General features: G+C 34.1%; 1 protein-coding gene across 4 annotated transcripts in view; it reads right to left on the bottom strand.

The window, feature by feature from the left end:
- DGKB (diacylglycerol kinase beta) overlaps positions 1-22,954 on the bottom strand; it is a 533,513-nt gene that overhangs the window by 148,027 nt on the left and 362,532 nt on the right. For all 4 annotated transcript variants that reach the window (XM_015558205.1, XM_015558206.1, XM_006779053.2 and 1 more), the window contains 2 exons: positions 14,456-14,546; positions 5,848-6,043 (listed from right to left, as the gene is read on the bottom strand). In XM_015558205.1, the coding sequence (XP_015413691.1) occupies positions 5,848-6,043; positions 14,456-14,546 (287 nt within the window). The remainder of the gene's footprint in view (positions 1-5,847; positions 6,044-14,455; positions 14,547-22,954) is intronic.

The following is a 22,954-nucleotide window of genomic DNA, read 5'->3' as shown; positions in this document are numbered from 1 at the left end:
TGTAAATGGTACACATTTTTTAATCTCACTTGGCTATTTTGTATCATTCTGATTTCAGTGCTGGAGAGTGGAATAGTTGGGCTTATCATCTTCAGAATTGAAACCATTTGAATAACTAAAAACTGCTCACATTACCTGAGAGATCCTCACTGTCTGGTTAAAAAATACTTCCAAAAGGTGTATTTTTAATAAATTTATTTCATCCTGCATACTTAGATGAAATGTGTTTCAATTTCATTGCTGGCTCTTTATTGGCAGTGGTGAACATGTTTATATCACAAATCTGTGATAAAATGCACTTGATATACAAACTAGTAAAGGACTATTATTTTGGGGAGTGAGCTTACTAGTGCAATTTCTTTATAAGCAAAAATTTTCCAAACAGTGGTGACCATTCACTTTTAAAGTATTAGCGTGGTCACCTGTTTTCATGTCCATTGGTCGCTATGCTGTTTGTTGACTATGGAAAACAAAAGTACCTGAGCTTTGGGCCTTTTAATTCTATTTAATTAACATGTGCTATGGTGGTAATGTACCCATTTGTATAATTATCCTCATTCAGTATGCAAAGATATATTTTTAGATGACCATTGCAGAGCTACAGATTCTCCAGTTAATGTGACTGTTATTGATTAATAATTTACATCTGTATATATATACATATGAACATCTACACATATACATACATATACATACATATACATACATGTACATACATACATGTATACATGTGGATATGCAAATCTATCTACTGTTATTGATCAATTGAGAAGAAGGAGGAAGAGATGCAGGAGAAGAGGAATTTGTTTTTTGTCTGATAACCCAATTTAAAGGTTTGAAATCATTAATATGAAAAAATTATTTTATAGAAACACTTTAGGGTGTTTTTATTATAGTTATTATTGTTTCAAAATATGGTGATAATGAATTTGAACCGCTAAAGAATTTTAGAGCACCTCTGAAGTATTGGAGTTATAACTCAGTTTGAAAAATAATGGTTTAGCTGAAGGCCTTTATTTCTTTTAAAATGCAAATATCTCTACTTTCATGCAATCAGTCATTTATACATTAATGTGCATAAATTTATTAGACATCTTGCTGATGCTTAGAATTAATTCAGAAGAGGGGGGCAGCTAAGATGAACTCAGTAACTGATACAAATGGGAATGATTGACTCTTAAGGATCAGAGCACTGGAGATGTACCCAGTCTACCTCACAGCTTTGAAGACCTGCTGTCTATATATTATACACTCATTTATATTTCAAAAAAAGGATAGAAAAGCAAGAGGAAAAAAACCAATAAAAGAAAAACCCACTAAGGAAATGTTCACTGAATTAGATGAGTGTGAGTGTGAATCTGATTCCGAATTGCATCCAACTGTTATAGAATATTTTTCTGGAACACAATTTAATTAAATGAATTACTTATAATTTTCATCAACTTGAATGAAATCAACCCCAAATTTCCAACCAGTGAATTTCTTAACTGAAGATACTCTAATCTTATGCTGTGAGTGCCCTCAAATATTGCAAGCAAATATTGTGCAGGACTTCCAGATCATGTACAGCACAATATAAATGAGAATTTAATGCTCGAAACTTAATCCTGTACCTTTGGTCTATGACACTTTTTAAAATTTAATCTTTATTTTTGAAAGTATTACAAATGTTTCTTTACCCCCCGCCCCCCGCCATGGACCCCTTCTAGTCTGCACCCTCTTCCCAGGCCTTCTCCTCACTATTGTCTGTGTCCATGGGTTATGCATATTCATATAAATTCATTGGTTCATCTCTTTCCACCCACCCAACCACCCAACCCCACCTTTCCTCTGAGATTGGACAGTCTGTTCCATGCTTCTATGTCTCTGGATCTATTTTGTTCATCAGTTTATTTTGTTCTTTAGTTTCCACATATGAGTGAGGTCATGTGATGCTTCTCTTAATCTGACTGGTTTATTTTGCGTAGCATAATATTTTCCAGGTCCCTCTATGCTATCTCAAAGGGTAACAGATAATTCGTTTTTTATAGCTGCATAGTATTCCATAGTGTAAAATGTACCACAGCTTTTTTATCCACTCATCTACTGGTGGGCATTTGGGCTGTTTCCAGTTCTTAGCTATCAACAACAGAGGTACTATATACATAGGGTGCATGTATTCTTTCTGATTGGTGTTTTGGGCTTCTTAGGATATATGCCTAGAAGTGGGATCACTGGTTATGACACATTTTTTAATTAAACATAAAACTTGTAAACTTTTTTCTTAATATATTAGTACATCCTTCTACTAAATAAAATAATTTGCCTTTATTACAAAAAATCTAGTTCTGCTTGATTCCCCAACTCTACCACCTACATCAACAAAAGCTTCCTAAGATTTATGGAAACAAGGATCCATTACAATATATTAAACATTTATTTTAAACTTTAGTGTTTTATGGAAGCATATCAGGAAAATTGTTAGTTAATATTTTGAGAAAATGCTCCTGATAAAAAAGTTACACTATTCAATTTTTCACTTTCTTACTAATATAGTAAAATACATTAATTTAAATCTGGGTTAAAGAAATATGTTGAACTAGAATTATATTTTCCACATTTCATTCTAAAGTCTATATCTTCAATCATTTTGTGTCTATTTAAAAACATATTTAGATTTAAAATGCTCATTGACCCTCACATTAATATCACTGTTGTTTTTGTGAAATTTAAAACACAATGAAATGATTGAATAATATGCCCTTTAGGAAAGAGATTCATACAGATATTTTAAGTATTAAATTTTCACTCCTCACTATCAAGCATAACATTTAATAATTAATAAAATAAATTTGAAATTAAAACTTCAAAGCTTGAAGGTACTTAAAAAGAGGAGATATTTTCCACTATTCTGATGCAAAATATATAAAAATAAAACATTTTTGGGGGAAATTTAATTAAAAGGAAAAAGTAATTAATATATACTAGTCAACTTTTTACATATAGCTGATGAAGGCATTTTTATCAGTGAAATTATACTTATCTTAAAATAAAACTAAACCCTGGAAGCATAGTTTAGTAAGAGGGGAAACAAAAAAATGAGCCAATTTAGTTACAAACATTCTTCTGTTATTGTTCACCTAATGAGCTTCAAAAACTCTAATTTCTACTATTTTTCTCCATTTTGTACTGAGAATAAATATTCCTAAATCATAAACCCTATAGATTTCCATTTTCTCCTTTCCCAAGTTTATGAAAATTAGGTCCTGATTGTTTCACACAGCAAGAGGGTAAAATGGGAAGAGATTCCTATAGTTATGAGCAGTGATAGTCCATGAGAACAGTTCTGGCTGACATCTCTGTGCTTTATTCCAAATGTGTATTATTGAGAAAAGCATACGGAGAAGAAGAGTGAGGCCAGTAAACGGTATGTCTGCCGTAGCTCCATAGAGGCTGTACACACTTGTCATGGTAAAAAATACCTATGAGTCTTAAGAGTTTTAACAGCTCAGTGGGTGAACGTAGTTGGCAGTTGAGCTTTGAGAATCAATTCAGATATATAACTGTAATATCTACATGCAAAGGACATGGTAACTATTGGTATGTAGTGACCAACTATAAAAATAACCCTGAAATTATTACATATATATATATAATATACATAAAACTCTTTTTGATTGCATGGACTATATTACTATGTAATATATATCTACTCATTGCTTCCCTAGGGAGAGAGCAGAGCTTTTTATGTTTGATGTTAGTATAGTCCTTGAACTAATTTTAATATTTAGAAAATTTTCGTTAACCTCCTTTGAAATTTACTAAAGTACTATTTAAATATAAATGCAATATTAACCACATTAAATCTTAGAAGTTTATAATCCTATCTAATAAAGACAGAATATGCAAATTGACCATCACTTTGTGGCAAAGATGGCAGTGCCCACAGCCAATAAGGAGGGGATATGCAAATTGATCCAACAAAGATGGCAGTGGCCAGGCCGGGATGCTCGTGTTGTCCCATGGCCTCTCAGGGCCTCTGGGCAGTGCGCAAAGGCGGAAGGCGGCTCTGGGCCCGAACAAAGGCGGTGCTGGCAACCAGGGGAAATAAAGCCTATTCTTGCATGAATCTTTGTGCATTGGGCCTCTAGTTATATATAATTCCCTTCAGATTTAAATTCATAGAGCCCCAAACTACTCATTTTGTCTATGTATTTCTCCTTTAGAAAACATTTCCCCATGTTTTCATATAGTTGTTTTCATTTTGAGTATACAGCACTTTAATTAATTTGGTATAAACTTACTTGTATTAAATTACACTACTTTTGAAATAGAGAAAAAGACAAATACCATATGATTCCACTTATATGTGGAATTGAAAGAAAATAACGAATGAATGAAATTGAAACAGACTCACTCATTGATTCAAAGAGCGTCTATGGTTGCCAGAGGAGAGGGGTGGGGGACTGGGTGAAAGGGATTAAAAAGTACAAATTGGTAGTTACAGAATAGTCATGGGGCGATAAAATACAGCATAGGGAATAGAGTCAATAATATCATGGTTAAAAGCATATGATGCCAGGTGGGTAGTGAAAATATAGGGGAGAACACTTTGTAAAGTATGACTGTCTTAACCACTAAGCTGTACACCTGAAAACAATATAAAATAATATTGAAAGTTAAATGTAATTTGAAATTAAAATAAATAAATAAATTGCACTACTTTTCAAGATGTACCTCTTTAGGATTACCTACACATCTAGGGGGCTTCAAAACCTCTGTCATTGGCAGGTTGTAATAAGCACTTCTGTCATGAGGATACCTAATGCTTTCTCCATCAATCTTTGTCATTCTTATAGTCACCAAATTCCACATAACAGAAGTCGCTGCCTGCTACTGAAACTTGAATCAGACACCTGAAGACATTAAAACATAAAGCCATGTCCTATTAACATCAAGCCTAACAACCCTCCTCACATTTATTTTATTTATTAAAAAAATATACTCATTATTTTATTGGGATCATAATAACCCTATAACAACTTCACATGTTGTCTTTGCTTTGGGCTGAGCCAATATGTTTTTTAAGACATCTGAACGTCATTAATAGAATTAGGTAGATTCTAAAAGGTAAAGAAATAGTATGGATAATACACATAAATTATTTGGACATGATAAATTATTAGAATGCTACCAATTTATCTTTGCTTATAAAATCTATCAACAGGAGTTAGTTATCAAGTCCCAATGTGATATAAATATTACAATGTCCTTGAAAATTCTGATGTACAACTATTCTATCCTATTTTGTTCATCCTTTGCCCCCTTTTCCCCAGATTTCCTAATTGCTCTTATTAAATTTCTGAACAGCACATAATTGAAATTTATTGTGGGAAAATAAAACATGCAATTATATATGGTACTTAGAACAAGAGCTTAACATAAGATACTTCAATATCACAGCCTGACTGAGCAAAGCCACGAATAAAAAATCTTGCAGCACAATCTTAGAACGGCTTTAACCAGCCCTTGTTAGAGCAACTGGAACATCCTGAGCAAGATCATCACATTCCAGAATTTAATGTACAATAAACGCTATATTATTATACTCTGAATATCCAGATGTATTTGTTGTCTATAGGATGTTATATACCCAAAGAGAATAAAGGAGTAAAAAAGAAAAATACAGTCAGTATACACATGATTGTAGAATTTATTATGATATAATGTAATTACACATGCACATTTGATTATGAAAAAAACAACTTATAAATCTATAGATGATAGTGATGGGATATTCTTTAATTTTAATGTAGCCTCAAAAAAGAAGATTAAAATAAATTTAACAAATAATCTGAGAAAACTTACCTTGACTTGCAAACTTCAACTCTTTGGCATCTGTGAGTGTGGTCCTTTTGTCAGATCCTTTCTTCTCTATCCGACGATGGCTTCTTCTTTTCTTAGACTCTCCCCAAAGATTGGATCCTCCATGCATGCTTGGTATATTCAAGATCGCAATTCCTTCCAGAGAGATGTTTATTAAATCTATCTGAACTCCATCACACTGATCAGTAAAAAGAAAAGAACAGAAAAATATTTTGTCTTTCTTTCCTTGATTTCTCCTTTTGTATTTCTTTATCTTTTAATAAGAACTTTAACATCCATAATCTTGTCATTTCTAAATAAGCTTTACAGATACACTTCAATAGTTACCCTAAATGTCAAAAGAAAATATAAAACAGATGATAACATTAACCTGTTATTCAGACTCTTTAAAAATGATCAAATTGAATCATCAGTTTCTTTTTGTTTATAGAAAACCTTTGGGAAAGAGATGTGTTAGTAACTGCATGTATAACAAGTTATAAATTTCCAATGTGTTACAAAAAGCTTGATTCTGGGAAGTTTGGTTAAATTTTAGGTGGAAATTTTAATGATTGCCTCCTTCTTAGAACACACTTCAAGGCACTATTAAGAGAAAGTGAATAAGAAGAGACTTTTGACAAAAGAAAAGTACAAAACAGAATTTGCAAGGGCTCTGAATTACATTAGAGTGGCCAATGATGGTTTTTTGTTTTTCTTTCTAGATTGAGTTCCAAATACAGTGTTAAAGGCAATGAGACACATAATTGTCTACATGAATATGGAGGACTAGGCAGGCTGAGTGAGGGAAATGCCAAGAGTAGCAGTAAATGTAATCACTAACCCATCATTACTTTATAGCTGCTGTAACAATGAATTAAAAAATAAAAACCATTAATTAGGCAGGTTTTTTTCTGTTTGTCTTAAAAATACAAAACTTGCTAACAGACACAATGGTAAATTTTAAAATATTTTGAATTCTCTCTTCATTTCCACCAATGGACATGTGTAGAGGGTGACAGGCAATACTGTATTTTTGGAGTCACTCATTTCTTTTGAGTTTTCTAAAATGGTAATAATCCTATATAATAAAAGGCTAATAGGCAAATCGATCAAACTGTGGAACGACAGGTTGCTATAATGTGCACTGACCACCAGTTCAATGCAGGAGCTGCCCCCTGGTGGTCAGTGTGCTCCCACAGTGGGAGGGCTGCTCAGCTATATGCCTGGCTCTTGGCTGGCAAGAGCGGCGGTAGTGGCGGGAGCCTCTCCTGCCTTCGAGACAGCATTAAGGATGTCTGACTGCCAACTTAGGCTCGATCCCCATGAAAAGCAGGCCTAAGCTGTCAGTCAGACATGCCCTGAGGGCTCCCTGACTGCAAGAGGGTGCAGGCTAGGCTGAGGGAGCCCCTCCCACCCCTGAGGGCATGAATTTTGTGCACCGGGCCTCTAGTCACAAATAAAACCCAGACACTGTTCTCCCTTGTTCAATTATAAGTCAATATGAGAAGAGAGATATAAATACATAAGTTTAGTTTGGTTTATAAAAAACTTTGTTGGGAATATGTATTTCAGAACTTGAAGGATATCTGCAGTGGGGTTGTTTTATGTATCATGTCATAGTGTAGGAAAAAGACATTGAGAGTAATCATCATTTTCTTCTCATGGCAATCATGATTTCTGAACCTAAAAGAGCTAATGCTATGTCAACATGATAAAAACAAAAATTAAACAAATAGAAAATCTTTATCTTTTTCCACTTCTGCCTCATCATACTGAACCTCATACTGCATCTTAGTCACTAAAATGTAAACACTGTGAAATAAAGCATCACATCTTGAGCCTACTTGGCAGGGCTAGAAACAAATTCTAGAGAAGGTGCCAAGTTTTCATTCAAATTGCTTCCATCAGGGTGAAACCAAGGTCTGGATAATGTTCCCCCCCCCCCCCCCACCTCCACCCCAAAAAACAACTGATTTTTTTTCTTCCTTTTCGTGTATTAAATTAAGATGATTTCTTTTTACTAAAGAATTCTACTCATGTGTATACTCACTTACTGCTATATATTCTAGATAAACAGATATTAATTTCATAATTAAAAGTAATCTTGTGTAAATACCCTGCAGGCCTCAATGAATCAAACACATACTGTGTGTCAGGCCTCCCACTGTCTTCAAGTGGAATGTACTGGCTGGATAATTAGATAGTACATATTTTTTAACCTTATTTGCATGCATATTATATCTTTTGCACACTGACAAGCAGCAGTAACAACAAAAGTCAGATTACCACAGGGAATTCCCACAAAGAAGTCTTCATTCCTTATAATTTGCAGCCTAAATTAAAATAATTTGATCTTTGACAAGGATGAAATGTCAAGCAGAAGGGGGTCCCCTACAAGCCATGGCCTGTGGCTTCTGAAATCTGCCTAATTTATGTCAGTCACTTCTTAATACATATTTAAGTATTACACGAAAAAGATGATAAATATGCAATCTGACACCTTTGGTATTTCCCTGCTGTTAATTTATAAAGGTCTGGTTTCCCCCAAACCGACTAAAATCACTTAAATAACAGAAGAATTGAGAAATAAACTGAAGTTGGGGCCTGGCTTCCATTTTCACTCAATATTGGACACAGCAGGTAGGACGATGAGACAATTAGTGACTAGGCCTTAGAGCCCCACTGTGACAAGTTACTTTCAGAATTAGTGAAGAAGTCTCCCTTTGTTCTTATGCCTAAAAGGAAAGCACATTGGCAAATAGGCTTAAAATAATGAACTGGGGAAGCTACATGTGACAATTGAAAAACATCAGTAGATACCATTATTCATGTTTTCAATCTTCAGCGTCTGGTCACATGTAGTTTTAAGGAAACAGAGTAAGTAGATCTTTAACAAAGTTAAAAAAAATCACTGAGCCCCAATAAAGGACTTATGAAGAACACTGAGGTTCCCCTGAGAGGAGGACAGTGTACTTACATAAATTGCTATTTATTAGTGATTTGTTTCCACTAGTTCTTGACCCCAGACTACCTTCCTCTGTTTGCTTTAACATTATGTTCGTTAGTCAGGAAACTTTCAGTGCTCGTCCTGATGGAGACCAGGAACGGTCTGGTGCGCACCAGCGGAGTGCATGGAAATAAAAGCTGAGGTGAGAGCTATGAAATATAAACAAGTTATAATACTGTGTCAGATAATATTTTCATCCGTTTCAAAGATTTATGATTTTCAAAAAGGTAGCTCCAGAGGAAAAGAATGTAAAAGCTTAAAAGCTAACAGCCTCGGTTAGTCAATAAATCCTGAATATTTTTATTATGTAGAGAAAAGGTCGTTAGCATATAGTACTATATAGTACAATGGGAGCTATTTGCAAAGTGCAAAGCTGGTTTTAAAGGGAAGATCTTATTCCATAGAAATTTACCTAAAAGAAAAGAAGATGTTTAAAAAAATTTTTTTCCCAATGCATTTGAATCCTGGTTTACTAATATACCCAGCACCATACTATACAAAGGTGTTAAGGGAAAGCTTTTATATGTGAATTTAGTGTTTTAGATTCAATTAATTTGACAGGAAAATTCAAAACATGTGAGGAACACTGGAGAGCTGCAAATGTGGATAATAAATTTGATAAAATAAAATTAATGATAAACTGTATATAATTTTTTTCATACTGAGTCTAATTTTATGCTGAGGTCAGATAAAAATCATTCATATTTTGCTCAATAAAACATAAGACCCTTTGGTGCCTTTCCCAAATAATATAATACAAATTTTGCTTTTAATATATTAAAATTTTGAAACTTTTAATTTTTCATTTATCTTTGGTAGCAAAGTTAGAAGATAACTGATAACCTGAAAATTAAAAATTTCAACTTTGTTAATCTTTCTCTCACCATATACATTATACGTCATCAGTTTATACACATATACACACATATTAGTATGTATAAAATCTACAATTTATTTGTTTCCTTAGATTTAAAACCTTTGGCAGCAACACAATTCTTATTTCTCTTAAATTATTAAAGAAAATAAAATGTTCATCTGTTCAATTCTGCAATGGAAACATAAAATCTCTTTAACTCATAGGATTTTGAGGCAGACTAAATCAAATAATGTTTTCATTGCTTAGCACCAAGCATGAGGTTTAATTAATAATAGATAAAACTTAGCTATCTATAATAATATAAGCCTAACATGCTAATAAGACTGGACAGCTGAATGACCTCAAGGACGTCATTCTGGACGTCCTTCTGGACGAAGCTACGGTGGCAGGGGCCAAGGCAGAGGTGGTTAGGGATGATCAGACAGGCAGGCGAGCAGTTAGGGGTGATTGGGCAGGCAGGCAAGTTTTTAGGGGCAATCAGGCAGGCAGGCAGAGTGGTCAGGGGCAATCAGGCAGGCAGGCGAGAAGTTAGGGGTGATTAGGCAGGCAGGCAAGTGGTTAGGGGTGATCAGACAGGCAGACAGAGGTGGTTAGGGGTGATCAGGCAGGCAGGTGAGTGGTTAGGGGTAATCAAGCAGGCAGGCGAGCAGTTAGGGGTGATCAGGCAGGCAGGCGAACAGTTAGGGGCACCAGGAAGACAGGCAGAGTGGATAGGGGCAATCAGGCAGGCAGGCAGAGGTGGTTAGGGGTGATCAGGAAGGCAGGCAAGCAGTTAGGGGAAATCAGGCAGGCAGGTAGGTGAGGGGTTAGGGGGGATGAGGCAGACAAGCCGAGTGGTTAGGGGTGATCAGGCAGGCAGACAGGCAGGTGAACAGTTAGGAGCCAGCATCCCAGATTGCCAGAGGGATGTCTGACTGCCAGTTTAAGCCTGATCCCTGAGGGATCCCTGCGGGATCGGGCCTAAATTGGCAGTCCAACATCCCCCAAGAGTTCCTGAATGTGAGAGGGTGCAGGCCGGGCTGAGGGAATCCCCTCCGCCCCCGCATGAATTTCATGCACCAGGCCTCTAGTATCATTATAAACTAGTATCTCATGATATTCATATTATTATAAATATTCAACCCTTTTGGAAAAAGCTTCCTGTATGAAAGAGAAATGTGAAATGAAGGGTCATGCAGTAAATGTGTTTTGAAGAGGATGCTTATAAAAAATATATATATATATATACCCATTACATGAGGCACTCTTGTACTGGAGTGGTTTTAGTCTCTGGTATATATTTTCAAACCATAGTTGGTATAATTTTAGGCCAAATAGGAAGCAACAGGAAACAGAATCGAATTTCCAAATTGCTGTTTTTGTTATATTTAATTATGAAGTAACCTTGAGGGTAGAAAGGAATATTCTACTAATATGATAGACTGGATTCATTAAAAAGCAGAGAAGCAGATTTTATATTACCATCCATATACACACTCACACACACACACGCACAAACCCCACATTTTAGAATTAAGATGAATACATAAAATTATAACAGTATTTTAAGATTTGTAAAAATAGAATGGAAAGTGCATGGCTCTGGTTCTTATTTATAAATGTTACTGTAGTGGTTTCCAGAACAAGACAGTCAATGCAGAGATGGTAAGTCAGACGTGGAGGGCATGTAGAAACACAGCCTAAGATAAATAATTTAGTTCTATTGCCCATATTTTTGGGGGGCACATTCTAAATAGTTATTCCATAAGATGTCAATGTTTTCCACATTGATTTTCATTCAAATATCTTTGCTATATGATACAACCTTTTTCTTGAACATTTTCTATTCTGTGACACGTAAATACATAATTGTGTGAATATATGCATCCACTCAGCTACTGAAGAACCCCTTGTTTGTTTCCAACTTTTGGTAATTATTAATTAAGCTTTTATAAATATCCATGTACAGGTTTTAGCATGGACATAAGTTTTCAATTCCTTTTGGTTTTCAACTCTCATGAGTATAATCGATGGATCATATGGTAAGAGTATATTTAGTTTTGTAAGAAAGTGCCAAACTGTTTTCTGAAGTAGCTCTGTCATTTTTGCATTCCCATCTTCAATGAATGAAACTTCCTCTTTCTCCACATCCACACCGGCATTTGATGTTTTCAGGCTTCTAATAGGCGGGGAGCGGTAGGTCATTGTTTTAATTTTCATCGGAGTATCGTTTCTTTGCCTTCTGTGTATATTTTTTGGTGAAATGTCTGTTAAAATCTCCATCCTATTTTTCAATGGGATTGTTTACTTTCATAATGTTGCATTTTAAGGGTTCTTTGCATATTTTGGCTCAGAGTCCTTTATCAGATATGTCCTTTGCAAATATTTTTCTCTCCATTGGTACCTTGCTTCCTCATTTTCTTGACATTGTCTTTCACAGAGCAGTTTTTAATTTCAACAAAGTCCAGTTCATCAATTGTTTCCTCATATCTTTGGAATGTATCTAATAGGCATCCCCATATCCAAGGCCATCTAGGTTTTTTTCCTACATTATCTTCTAAAAGTCTTATAAATTTGCATTTTACATTTAAGACGTTTGATCCATTTTGAGTTAATTTTTGTTAATAGTGAAGGTCAGAGGGAAGGTAGGGGAGGGTGGGGATAAGGAGGAAAGATCAACCAAAGGACTTATATGGATGCATATAAGCCTAACCAATGGACACAGACAACAGGAGGTGAGGACATGAGTGGGGGGAGGAGAGGCAATGGGGCTATAAGGACACATATGTAATACCTTAATCAATAAAGAAAAAAATTTAAAAAACTAGAAAGCAGTATCCCATTTAAAAAAAAAGAGTGAAGATCTATGTCTAGATTTTTTTTTTTTTGCTTGTGGATGCCCAGTTGTTTTAGAACCATTTGTTTAAAAGCCCTTTTTTCCTATTACATTACATTCTCTCCGTTGTCAAAGATCAGTATTTATGGAGGTCTGTCTCTGGGATCTCTAGCCTGTTCCATTGATTTATTGGTCTATTTGGTCACCAATATCATGCTGTTTTAAGTATTGTAGCTTTACACTAAGTCTTGAAGTTAGGTAGTGCCAGTCTCCATTTCTGTTCTTTTTCAATTTGTTCTGGGTCTTTAACTCTCTATATAAACTTTAGAATCAGTTGTCAATATTACAAAATAATGCTGGGGTGTTGATTGAGATTGTAGTGAATATAGAAATTAAATTGGAAAGACTGACAACTTGAGTTTTCCTAAACATACACAAGGAGTATCTCTCCTAGAACATTTTTTTTTTCAATCTGTGTAAGATAAGGCAAGAAAAGGTAGAGCATGTACCCTACATTCAACAAGAAGCCATACTTATAATTTTTTTCATTTTTGCGTTCTTCTACAGATTTTATTTGAACATTCTGAGGGCAAGACATGTTCAATATCCACTAAATAATGGATTTTTAAAAATAACATTTACGAGGGGAAGGGAGATTTAGGTATTTCTAATAAATATATGTGCATATGCACATATACAACAGAATAAATATATAACACTATATATATATATAAATTATATATATCTTTATGAACAATAATCACAGAAGGTTGACGTTGGGCCCAAACCCTTCACCTCTTTGTGATTATATTCCTTTCACGGTTATCATTTAATTCAGTAATGAAGGACATTTTCCATTTTGTGACCACCAATTCTCCTAATACTTCACTTTACCCATCAACATAATGAAATTAAAGGCCAAAAAAGTTATATTCTGAGATAATACCTGAAATTTGCTGTTCTTTCCTTTAACGGTAAATTAGAAAGGTAGGATAATAAGGAACCAAGCTGGCCATTATGATATGTAGTCCATAACTACGTTTGTTTACCAAACTTATTACTGAGCATATGCCACTAATGATTTAGGCCTTCGAAGACAAGTTATGCATTTATTTTTTTATTCACATTTCTCAATTCATATCAGCTAATCATTAAATGTTCTTGCTTCATAGTTCTGTACCTATGGTTTGTCGTCAACGCTTATCAAAAGTTAGCTATTCCTTTTTCTTTAACCCCTAAAATCTCTCAATAAAACTAAGTCAATTTCTATTGTAACCCATTCCCAGAACTTTTATTTCTAGTGTCTATATATTTTGGTAGACCTATTTGTTACAAATCTTTTTCAAATATATCTTTCCTTGCTATCTTTGCTCTCTGTCTTGGCTTTTCCACTTGCTATAAATGTAACGGGGAAACAGCAACCCCAGGAACTGAGAAAATCGAGCTAATGAATGGAATGGAATGGAAAAGTAGACTTTTTAACCTGCATTCATGAAAGTAAGTACAATTTTCGTGAACTGTGTTTTAAAGGTTATAAGAAACTGAGACCTGAAAATAATAAGTTTTTTTTAATGTATCTTGCAACTTTTCTCTTCTCTTCAAGTACTTTCTTTCATCTTACTTTTTTTTTGTATCCACACTATGTTCAGTAACTTCTCCATTGTTTTCTAACATTGAGTTCCAACTCTCCTTTTATATTGTATTAAAATAACTCATACTCAAACTTAACTTTATACTAATATTTCAGATAGTACTAGATTCCCAACGACTGACAGAAATGAAATTTTAGACTCATGGATAAAGCTATATGGATTGCTCAAAACATAACTCCTTCCATGGACTACCGAAAACATATTAATAACCAAACTCAGGCCATTTCATAGTATTATAAAAGAGAATTCATTTTTCTTACTTCTATTTCTACAGATTCATGTAGCTTCTTGCAGGTTGCTGAGAAAGTTTCAGATGTTCCAAACTCAAAATACCAAAATTTGTTCTTCATTCTGAAAAAGAAAAGAACAAGCCATTTGGGCAATTATGAATAACAGAAAGGAATTTTTATATGAGGTAGCCCTGTCTTGTGTTATAATATAAGTGTTAGAAAAGGTTTGAGGACATGTATCATCCATACTGTAATAGATGGCCACATAATTTTCAAAGCTTAAATGTTGGTGTCAAATTGTATGATTGTCCCTGAGGGAATTACAAGAATGTATTGATCTGACAGATTCAAGTATATCTTTGTCTTTTCTATATATTAGTTGCTCAGATTTTAATATATTATTTTAGTGCTTATTATTCCTAGCTTGTTCATGGATGACTTCATTTTAGACCAGCCACTCACAAAGAGAAAAATGTTGGCTTTTAATGGGGAAAAAAAGAAACTAAGTAAAAATGTTAAGATTTTTCTAGATGGATATGTATTCAAAAATTGACATAATTGGATAGCATATTAAAATGGTAGTTATCTATAATGATAAAATTTAGTATTAGAAGAATAATCATTTATTATTTCATTAAGATAGTGTCCTCTTTTATACGAACAATAGTGGGACATTATGATACAGCATAGAGGAGCTAAAGATACAACATTTTATCAATATAACAAAGTTTCAAAGAAAATATAGTTTAAAACATTTCAGTAATTAATATGGAAGTAAGATATTCAAAATGTATTTTCTCCCATGAACCACTGAGCATATCTTTATTTCTTTGTGACAGTTAATTCAATTTATGATCATTTAATATAATTTTACAAAAGTTGACTAGATTCTTATGTTACTAAGTATTGGATTCAAAAATTTAATCTCATGACAAAATGCAGTTTTTAATCATACATATCCTAAGAGGTATGGATAGTAGAAGAAAATAGGTAAAATGAGATACATGCTTTCACACATAGAAACCAACAGAAAGAAATTATGTTATAATATTTGAGTATGCCCCTCCCATTAAATTATTCTTTTGGGCATAAATATTGCTATGTACCTTTCACATTACCATGTAAAACATTTCAACAATTAAAAATACCTTTGGCAAGGAACTTACTACTTAATTAAATCCTATTTTATTTATGGAAAATGACATAAAACCTAATACAGTGCTTATTATTATGCTATATTGAATATAGTTCTCTGATATGACATTACAAATTATGAAAGTAATCTCATCCATATAGATGTAGTATTCAATATTTAGCCTCATACAAAGTTCTATTAATTTAATAAAACATTTCATTAGCTCTTGTATTAATCACATATTCAGACCAATAATGAAGACCAATATAGGTTTCAGTGGATTTTAACACTAGGAATCCTTATTCTTTTCTAGAGAATATATTTTTGGGGGGGAGGTGGGGTTATGGCCTGATTTCATATATCTGAGTAACATAAAAATAGATGTTGGTAGTTAGATAGAACTGGAATAAACATTTAACACCGAGATCTGTGTGCCTGGACCCACATGCAAATTTATATGAAAATTAATGCAAATGCCTACTTTATAATTGCACTTCTACAAATTTGTACAATGGCTAAAGTTATGTAAAACAAAAAATATTTTCCTAATAAGCCATCATTCTGATGAAAATTATATCACTCAGTATATTGAGAGGAAGAGAATGGTCTGTATGAGGTGGTCTCATGACAACCTTAGAATAATAATTAGTAGACGTTTCATGACTGTTTAGAACTGTTTTCTACATTCAGTAAGTTTTCTAACAACATTTTTTATATGGCAGTTTTACTCTGACCTTTCTGGATTCATTTATTCATACATTCATTCATTTAACAAATGTTTAGTGAGAACATTCACCTCCATATGCAACTGTGTCTAACATTATAGATACAAATATAAATGCAATTATTTTAATCTACAAGGAGTTCAGAATGTTGTAAGATTATGAGCATATAAGATAATTTAAAATTTATTCTCCATGTGACATATGAGCAACATACTGTGAGAAAACACTTCAATAAATCAGCTACTTTTACCCGAGGGAGGCCAGAGTTTTAGAAGAGAAGGTGACATTTTAATAGCTAAGTAAAAGAAGGTCAACAGGGGGAAGAGGCGACAAGTTCTGAGCATTTTTAGGAGTGCAATGTAACTTCAGAGCATGCGGACTGCAAGCTAACAAGGGTGTGCTTCAGAAACATGTAGGCCAAGTTAAGGTGTTTGGGCTTGAAATTTTTAAGAATATATTTGGATTGATTTCAGAGAGGAAGGGAGAGGGAGAAAAAGAGACAGAAATATCAATGATGAGAGAAAATCACTGATAGGCTGCCTCCTGCATGCCCCCCCCCCCGGGGTTCGAGTCCGCAACCCAGGGGATGTGCCTTTGACCGGAATCGAACCTGGGACCTTTCAGTCCCCAGGCAGAAGCTCTATCCACTGAGCCAAACAGGCTAGGGCTGGGCTTGAAATTATTGATTAACAGGATGCTCACAGAAGTTTATTGGCAGAGGAGTCACATGGCCAGCTTTGTTATATGGGCACATAAGTCTAGCAGAAATGAATAAGTGGGCTGGAATGTTGGAATGCTGGCATTGCAGACAGAAACATGGTTGCTGGAATAGTACACATGTACTATAATGAAAGGCCTGAACCAAGTTGCAAGGGAAATAGAGAAGAGGGGAATCATACCAAGAGAAAGAAATGAAACGGAATCGATAGGAACTGGTGATTGTAGGTTAGACTGATTTCTGCCAGACCTGGGTTATCTCTGGGAGCACGTGAAACTGCAGAGCATCACCCATCAAAAGGGCTGTGAGCTTATATTTTGACGTGTTCTGTGACCTAATGTATATTGTCTTGCAGTTTGAAAATTAAATATAAGTACATGAAGCTTCTCATAGCAGATAAATGATCATTCCTTATTTGTTTTCCATTCTGTCCATCAACGTTCCTTATAGCTTAATTGGGATGATGAGGAGCTAATATCAGCTAACCAACATACACCTTCGTAAACACAAGAAACAGACATTCTTAGAATTTACATTCAGTTTTTATTCACCATATGAGTTAGCATTACTGCTCATGTGCAAAAGCTGCTTTAAATTCTCCATTATTACAACCATTTTATGCTTCACTTAGATAAATATATGGAGGTGATAAAAAGCACATAGAATCAGATTCCACATGACAAATTAAAAGCTGTTAAATTTTATTTTTTTTTCTGCCCAACTGGTCTTTGGTTGTAGAAATGCAACAAAACCCCACCACATTTAAGCATGTATGCTATTTATTTTTACGGCTCACATTAGAAAATGATAGAAATAATTCAAACTCAAATTTGTTAGAGAAAACATATAGCTTTGGACTTTAAAAATAAGAAAACTGGACATTTAACCCACTGTGAAATGTTCAAACCAAAGTCTTATTTACTGCATTCACAGACAGAATTTGTGTTTGCAAGCATGATGAGAAACAGCCTACAAAAAGAGTTATTTATACTATAATTTAAGTCATCAATATATTAAAACCTATTTCAGTTCATTTAATTGTAAATCTATAGGTTTTAGGCTAATATTTAAAGTGCTTGCCTACCAGAAGTTCAGGTAAAAATGAATAAATTAACTCAAATTTGCCAGGCATTTTCTTAAACAGGGGGATAAAGGAACTATTGGAACTTCTTGCTCAAGTAAAAAAGCATTCTTTTCATAATGAAAGTTAACTAATATTTAGTTCTCCAAGTTCTAAACTTTCAAAGAAGTAATTTAATTTCTAGCAAAGTATTTTTCTTGGAATTTTTCTTCCTGGTTTGCATGGGGTTTTGCTGGTTTGTTTGTTTTGTTTTGGCTTTTGTCTGGTAGGTAATTTTAATGCAGCAAACATAAAACAAAACAAACAAAAGGTGAACAGGTAGCGCATTTCCCAAAAAGAACCTAATTAGTTATGAAGCTCATTTCTAACAAACAGAGGTGCAATTGCCTCATTTATCTTACAGTACAAAGCTCAAAAGTCATAAACACAGAAATCTTTATTTCAGTGAAATTACTCTTAAAGGTCAATTTTCTCATAGGTGTGTTTCTTCTATTATTTTATGTATATAGTGACAATGTAGGAAGGCCATTTAATATGGATAGTAAGAAATCTTCTATTAGGTTCCTAAATCCATTTTCAAGAATTCTTAACTAAGAGATTCTATCTACACTGTATGGATAACATGCTCATTAAATAAAGTCCTTTTAAATCTTTGCTTTTGAATCAAAAGCAAAAAATATAGTGTCCTAAGTAGATTAGTTACAATGGATTTAAATGATTTTTTTTTTTTTACTCATTAAGGATGTTTCAAAACCTCATCTTTAAAATATATATATATTCTTTTTGGTTTCAGAGATGAAGGGAGAGAGAGAGAGAAACATCAATGATGAGAGAGACTCATTGATCAGCTGCCTCCTGCACGCCCCACACTGGGGATCGAGCCTGCAACCCAGATATGTGCCCTTGACAGGAATCAAACCCATGACCCTAAAGTTGGCAGGCTGAAGCTCTATCCACTGAACAAAACTGGCTATGGTCCTTATCTTTCATGTCTGCCCTATTATGAAAGCATTTCAACCGCCATTTCAAATTGGTATTAAAAATCATTTTCTCATGGTGAATAATGTTTCTAACAATTCAAGAACTTAATTTTAATAATAAAATTCAGTTTTAAAATTTGATGGAATATCCTTGAAACATAGCCAGAGTTTTAAACTTAGCTAATAATATCGGTGATGAGGAGAAACTAAGATGGCGGCAGAGATAAACACCGGGAAGTTAATGCCGCTCACAACAATTGATTAATACCTCAGAGAAACAACACGGACTTCATCCAGAACCACAGGAAGCCTGGCTGACTGTAAACTTTTAATAATAAAATTCAGTTTTAAAATTTGATGGAATATCCTTGAAACATAGCCAGAGTTTTAAACTTAGCTAATAATATCGGTGATGAGAGAAATGGCACTGTTGGGGTAAGTCGGCGATTTTTAATGGGTGTGCCACAAGAATTTTTAAAATATGCAATACCTGTCTATTTAGTTGGAAGCATTAAACTCTTTTTCTTAGACTATCAAATAAAAAAAAGGACAACAGCCAACACAACAATAGCTGTCCAGCATAAATGAGTCAAAATTATATCTATTTTTTGTCAGATCGGCAAAAACTATATTTTTGGTGTGCCGCAGACTTTTAGTAATTTGTTTATGTGCGCAATGACATGAAAAAAGGTTGAAAGTCACTGGGGTGTTTAAAGTGGTACATTTATGTCATAGGATCCATTCAGTTTTATTTGCTTTTCATTGCCAAGAGACATTACACTAAACCTAATTATAGGTTTACTCATGTATCCCTAAACATAGTGAAGCACTACTTTTAAAAACACACCACAAATCAAATGGAAGGCCTGGGTGGGACCTGATTCCACCAGTGGATGAGCTGAGCCTGAAATCTGTAGCTCAAAGCAGCAGCATCCCGGGGTCTTGGCATGTTGGCAGGGCATTGGGGCCTTGGCATTGCCACACCCAGAGGTTAGTACAGGAGTGAAGGTGGGGGCACTTGTCCTTTACATTTTGGTCGCCTCTGGAAGTCTCCTATAAACTAAATGCCATGTGTATGGACTACAGGAATAGGCATTTTTAAAAAATATAATTTTATTGCTTTCAGAGAGGAAGGGAGAGGGAGAGAGAGAAACATCAATGATGAGAGAATGATTGATCGGCTGCCTCCTGCACACCCCACACTGGGGATGGAGCCCACAACCTGAGCATGTGTCCTAACTGGGAATTGATTCATGACCTCCTGGTTCATAGGTCAATGCTCAACCACTGAGCAACGCCGGCTGGGCAGAATAGGCATTGTTAAAGAACTAAGCCCCACACCTAACTCAAATGCAATCAGCAATTCAATATTGATTGGTAACTATAAATTGTCCAATAAATGGTTATGAAAAAGATTGTTCAAGTTTGAGTATCGGAATAAATGGGAAGTTTTACTACAATTTATAAAAATTATAGCATAAAGCATTTAAGTATATAAAATTATGTGTTTGCTTGTAGAAACCAGAAACTACAATTTCATGACAATTACTATCCCTATGAACATTCTAGATGCAGAAGTAACCCAAATTCTATATCATATTTTTTAAAAGAACTACATTTTACTGAAGCCCTCAAACCTATGTTTTATTTTAAAATAGCTATTTATACTTCTCTCATAGCAGGAGAATTATGTTAATATTATTTCATAAGAAAGAAACATGGCTGTAATTACTATAGTGGGGACATTTTATATTCATACCAAAAAGAACACACATTTTTCATGTCTCCAAACAATAAGATATAATTTTTAATGACATATAAAAATGCCTGTATCTAATGCTCATTCATAAGATATGCTTGTTAAGTCCCAGGAGGCAATGAAACAAGTCATAGAAACTTCAGACAGAATCACATAATACTCTGTCTTAGTTTGTGAAAAAAGATGGATATTCTAAAAATACAATTTTTAACCTGAATTACTTTTATAAGAGCAAAGAAAGTTTCTCCTATGTAAGTATATGAAAAGATGCTCCCAAAGTCAAATATTTTAGTACATTTTTTTCAAATATTTTCCAATTCTCTTTTAAAAAGTAAATGAATATGTGGCTCTTTGAGTAATTTTTTTTTTTTGCTTATAAAAACTTTGTAGCATAATACTAATGAATTATTTTTTTTCTAAATATTTCTTTCTCTGCTTGTTATTGCACACTAGAAATAATTAGGAAAGTTAAAGTGGAAAGTATAAAAGCAGTAGTGATACCACATTGCAGTATCCATGCTAAAGAAGAATATGCAAACTAAGCACCCAAAGAGGAATAAGAAATTACTAATGACAGCAGATACAAAACTAAACCCACAAAATAGCTAAACAATGTCTAAGCATGTTTAGAACTCAATAGCTTTCAATAATAATTAGATGTTTACTATTTAAATAACTTATAATAATTAAAGTTTCCCTAAGAAAAATACAGGGAAGATTAATTCAAGTTTGTGATAGCAACCATTGCTATTGCTACTGAGCATGGTCACAGGTAAACTCAATGAGATTTAGTTTACAAGTCACACTCCCAATATCACATGGTCTAAGACTGCACGTAATGAACTGAGTAGCAGGATTTCCTAAAGCAGAAACTTGGTCATGGTTTCCAAAGACTCTACGTAACAGTTTCTCAACCTATCCTCATTCCTTTTCTCTAATTGCGTAGTTGCCAAGCAATGTGGGGGTTAATTTGACGTTCCATGGATTTTGAGATTATGAATATGATGTTTTGAATTCTGAAGTTGTTTTCATCCCTGAAAAGGAAACACCACCACCTTCTCTCTATTTTTTTAAATTTATCTTTATTGTTGACAGTATTACAGTTTGTTTTTTTCCCATTGACCCCACACCCACCCCTCGTACGGCTTCACCACTCTATAGTCTGTGTCCAGGGGCTATGCATATACGCATACAAGTTCCCCAGTTAATCACACCCCCACTTCCCTCTGAAATAAGTGGTATATAATTCTTATTATTTGGTAAAAGCAAGTGAATGAATTAAGAGCTTGATCATTTGGGGTGCCATAATACAATTATGTTTTTGCATTTACCAAAATGAGCATAGATTGGACTATGACTATATACTCAAGATACTGCCCACTAGGAGGCCTGCTGGAAAGCCAAAATAGGCTTTGTAGTTTCCCAGAAAGACCTCCTCCCCCTTCACTGGGCCAGTTCCTGCTAGCCTTTCAAGACCCCATCAGATTAACTTCCTTCTCTGTCCTTCCCACTCTCAGCAGAGCCCCCTCCTCAAGCCTTTTCTTTTTCTTCTTTCTTTTCTTTCCTTTCTTTCTTTCCTTTCTTTCTTTCTTTCTTTCTTTCTTTCTTTCTTTCTTTCTTTCTTTCTTTCTTTCTTTCCTCCCTCCCTCCCTCCCTTTCTTCCTTTCCTATTTATTTGCTTTTACTGAATGTATTATGCTAATCAATTATTTAAACACCAAATATAAGACTATAAAGTTGTTTTTTTAATGTTAATATATTTCAATAGGTATATAAGGAGCACCTACTTAATTTCAGGGAAATTAACTAAATTCAGGAGTTTCACTAAATTTAATGCTAAAGAAAAATCCTGATTTTCTGTCCTGACGCATGGACAACTGCTTACAACTAAAATATAAATTGACTGGTAACTCTGTCCAGAGAATATGAGGAGTCAACAATATAAATAACATCTGAAATCACTAAACAAAGCAGTTTCAAAATACAACCTAAGTTCAACATATTAAAAAAAAAAAGATTACACAAATATTTTTGAAAAACATTTACTTTTAGCACTAAAAATGTCCATTAATTTTTCAGTTACTATCTTTAGTGCCATAAATAATTTTAAATCAATAATTATGTACCATTA

Source organism: Myotis davidii, unplaced genomic scaffold (genome assembly GCF_000327345.1).
Source record: "Myotis davidii unplaced genomic scaffold, ASM32734v1 scaffold168, whole genome shotgun sequence".
Lineage (NCBI taxonomy): Eukaryota > Metazoa > Chordata > Mammalia > Chiroptera > Vespertilionidae > Myotis > Myotis davidii.
This window is presented reverse-complemented; position numbering and strand designations above follow the sequence as displayed.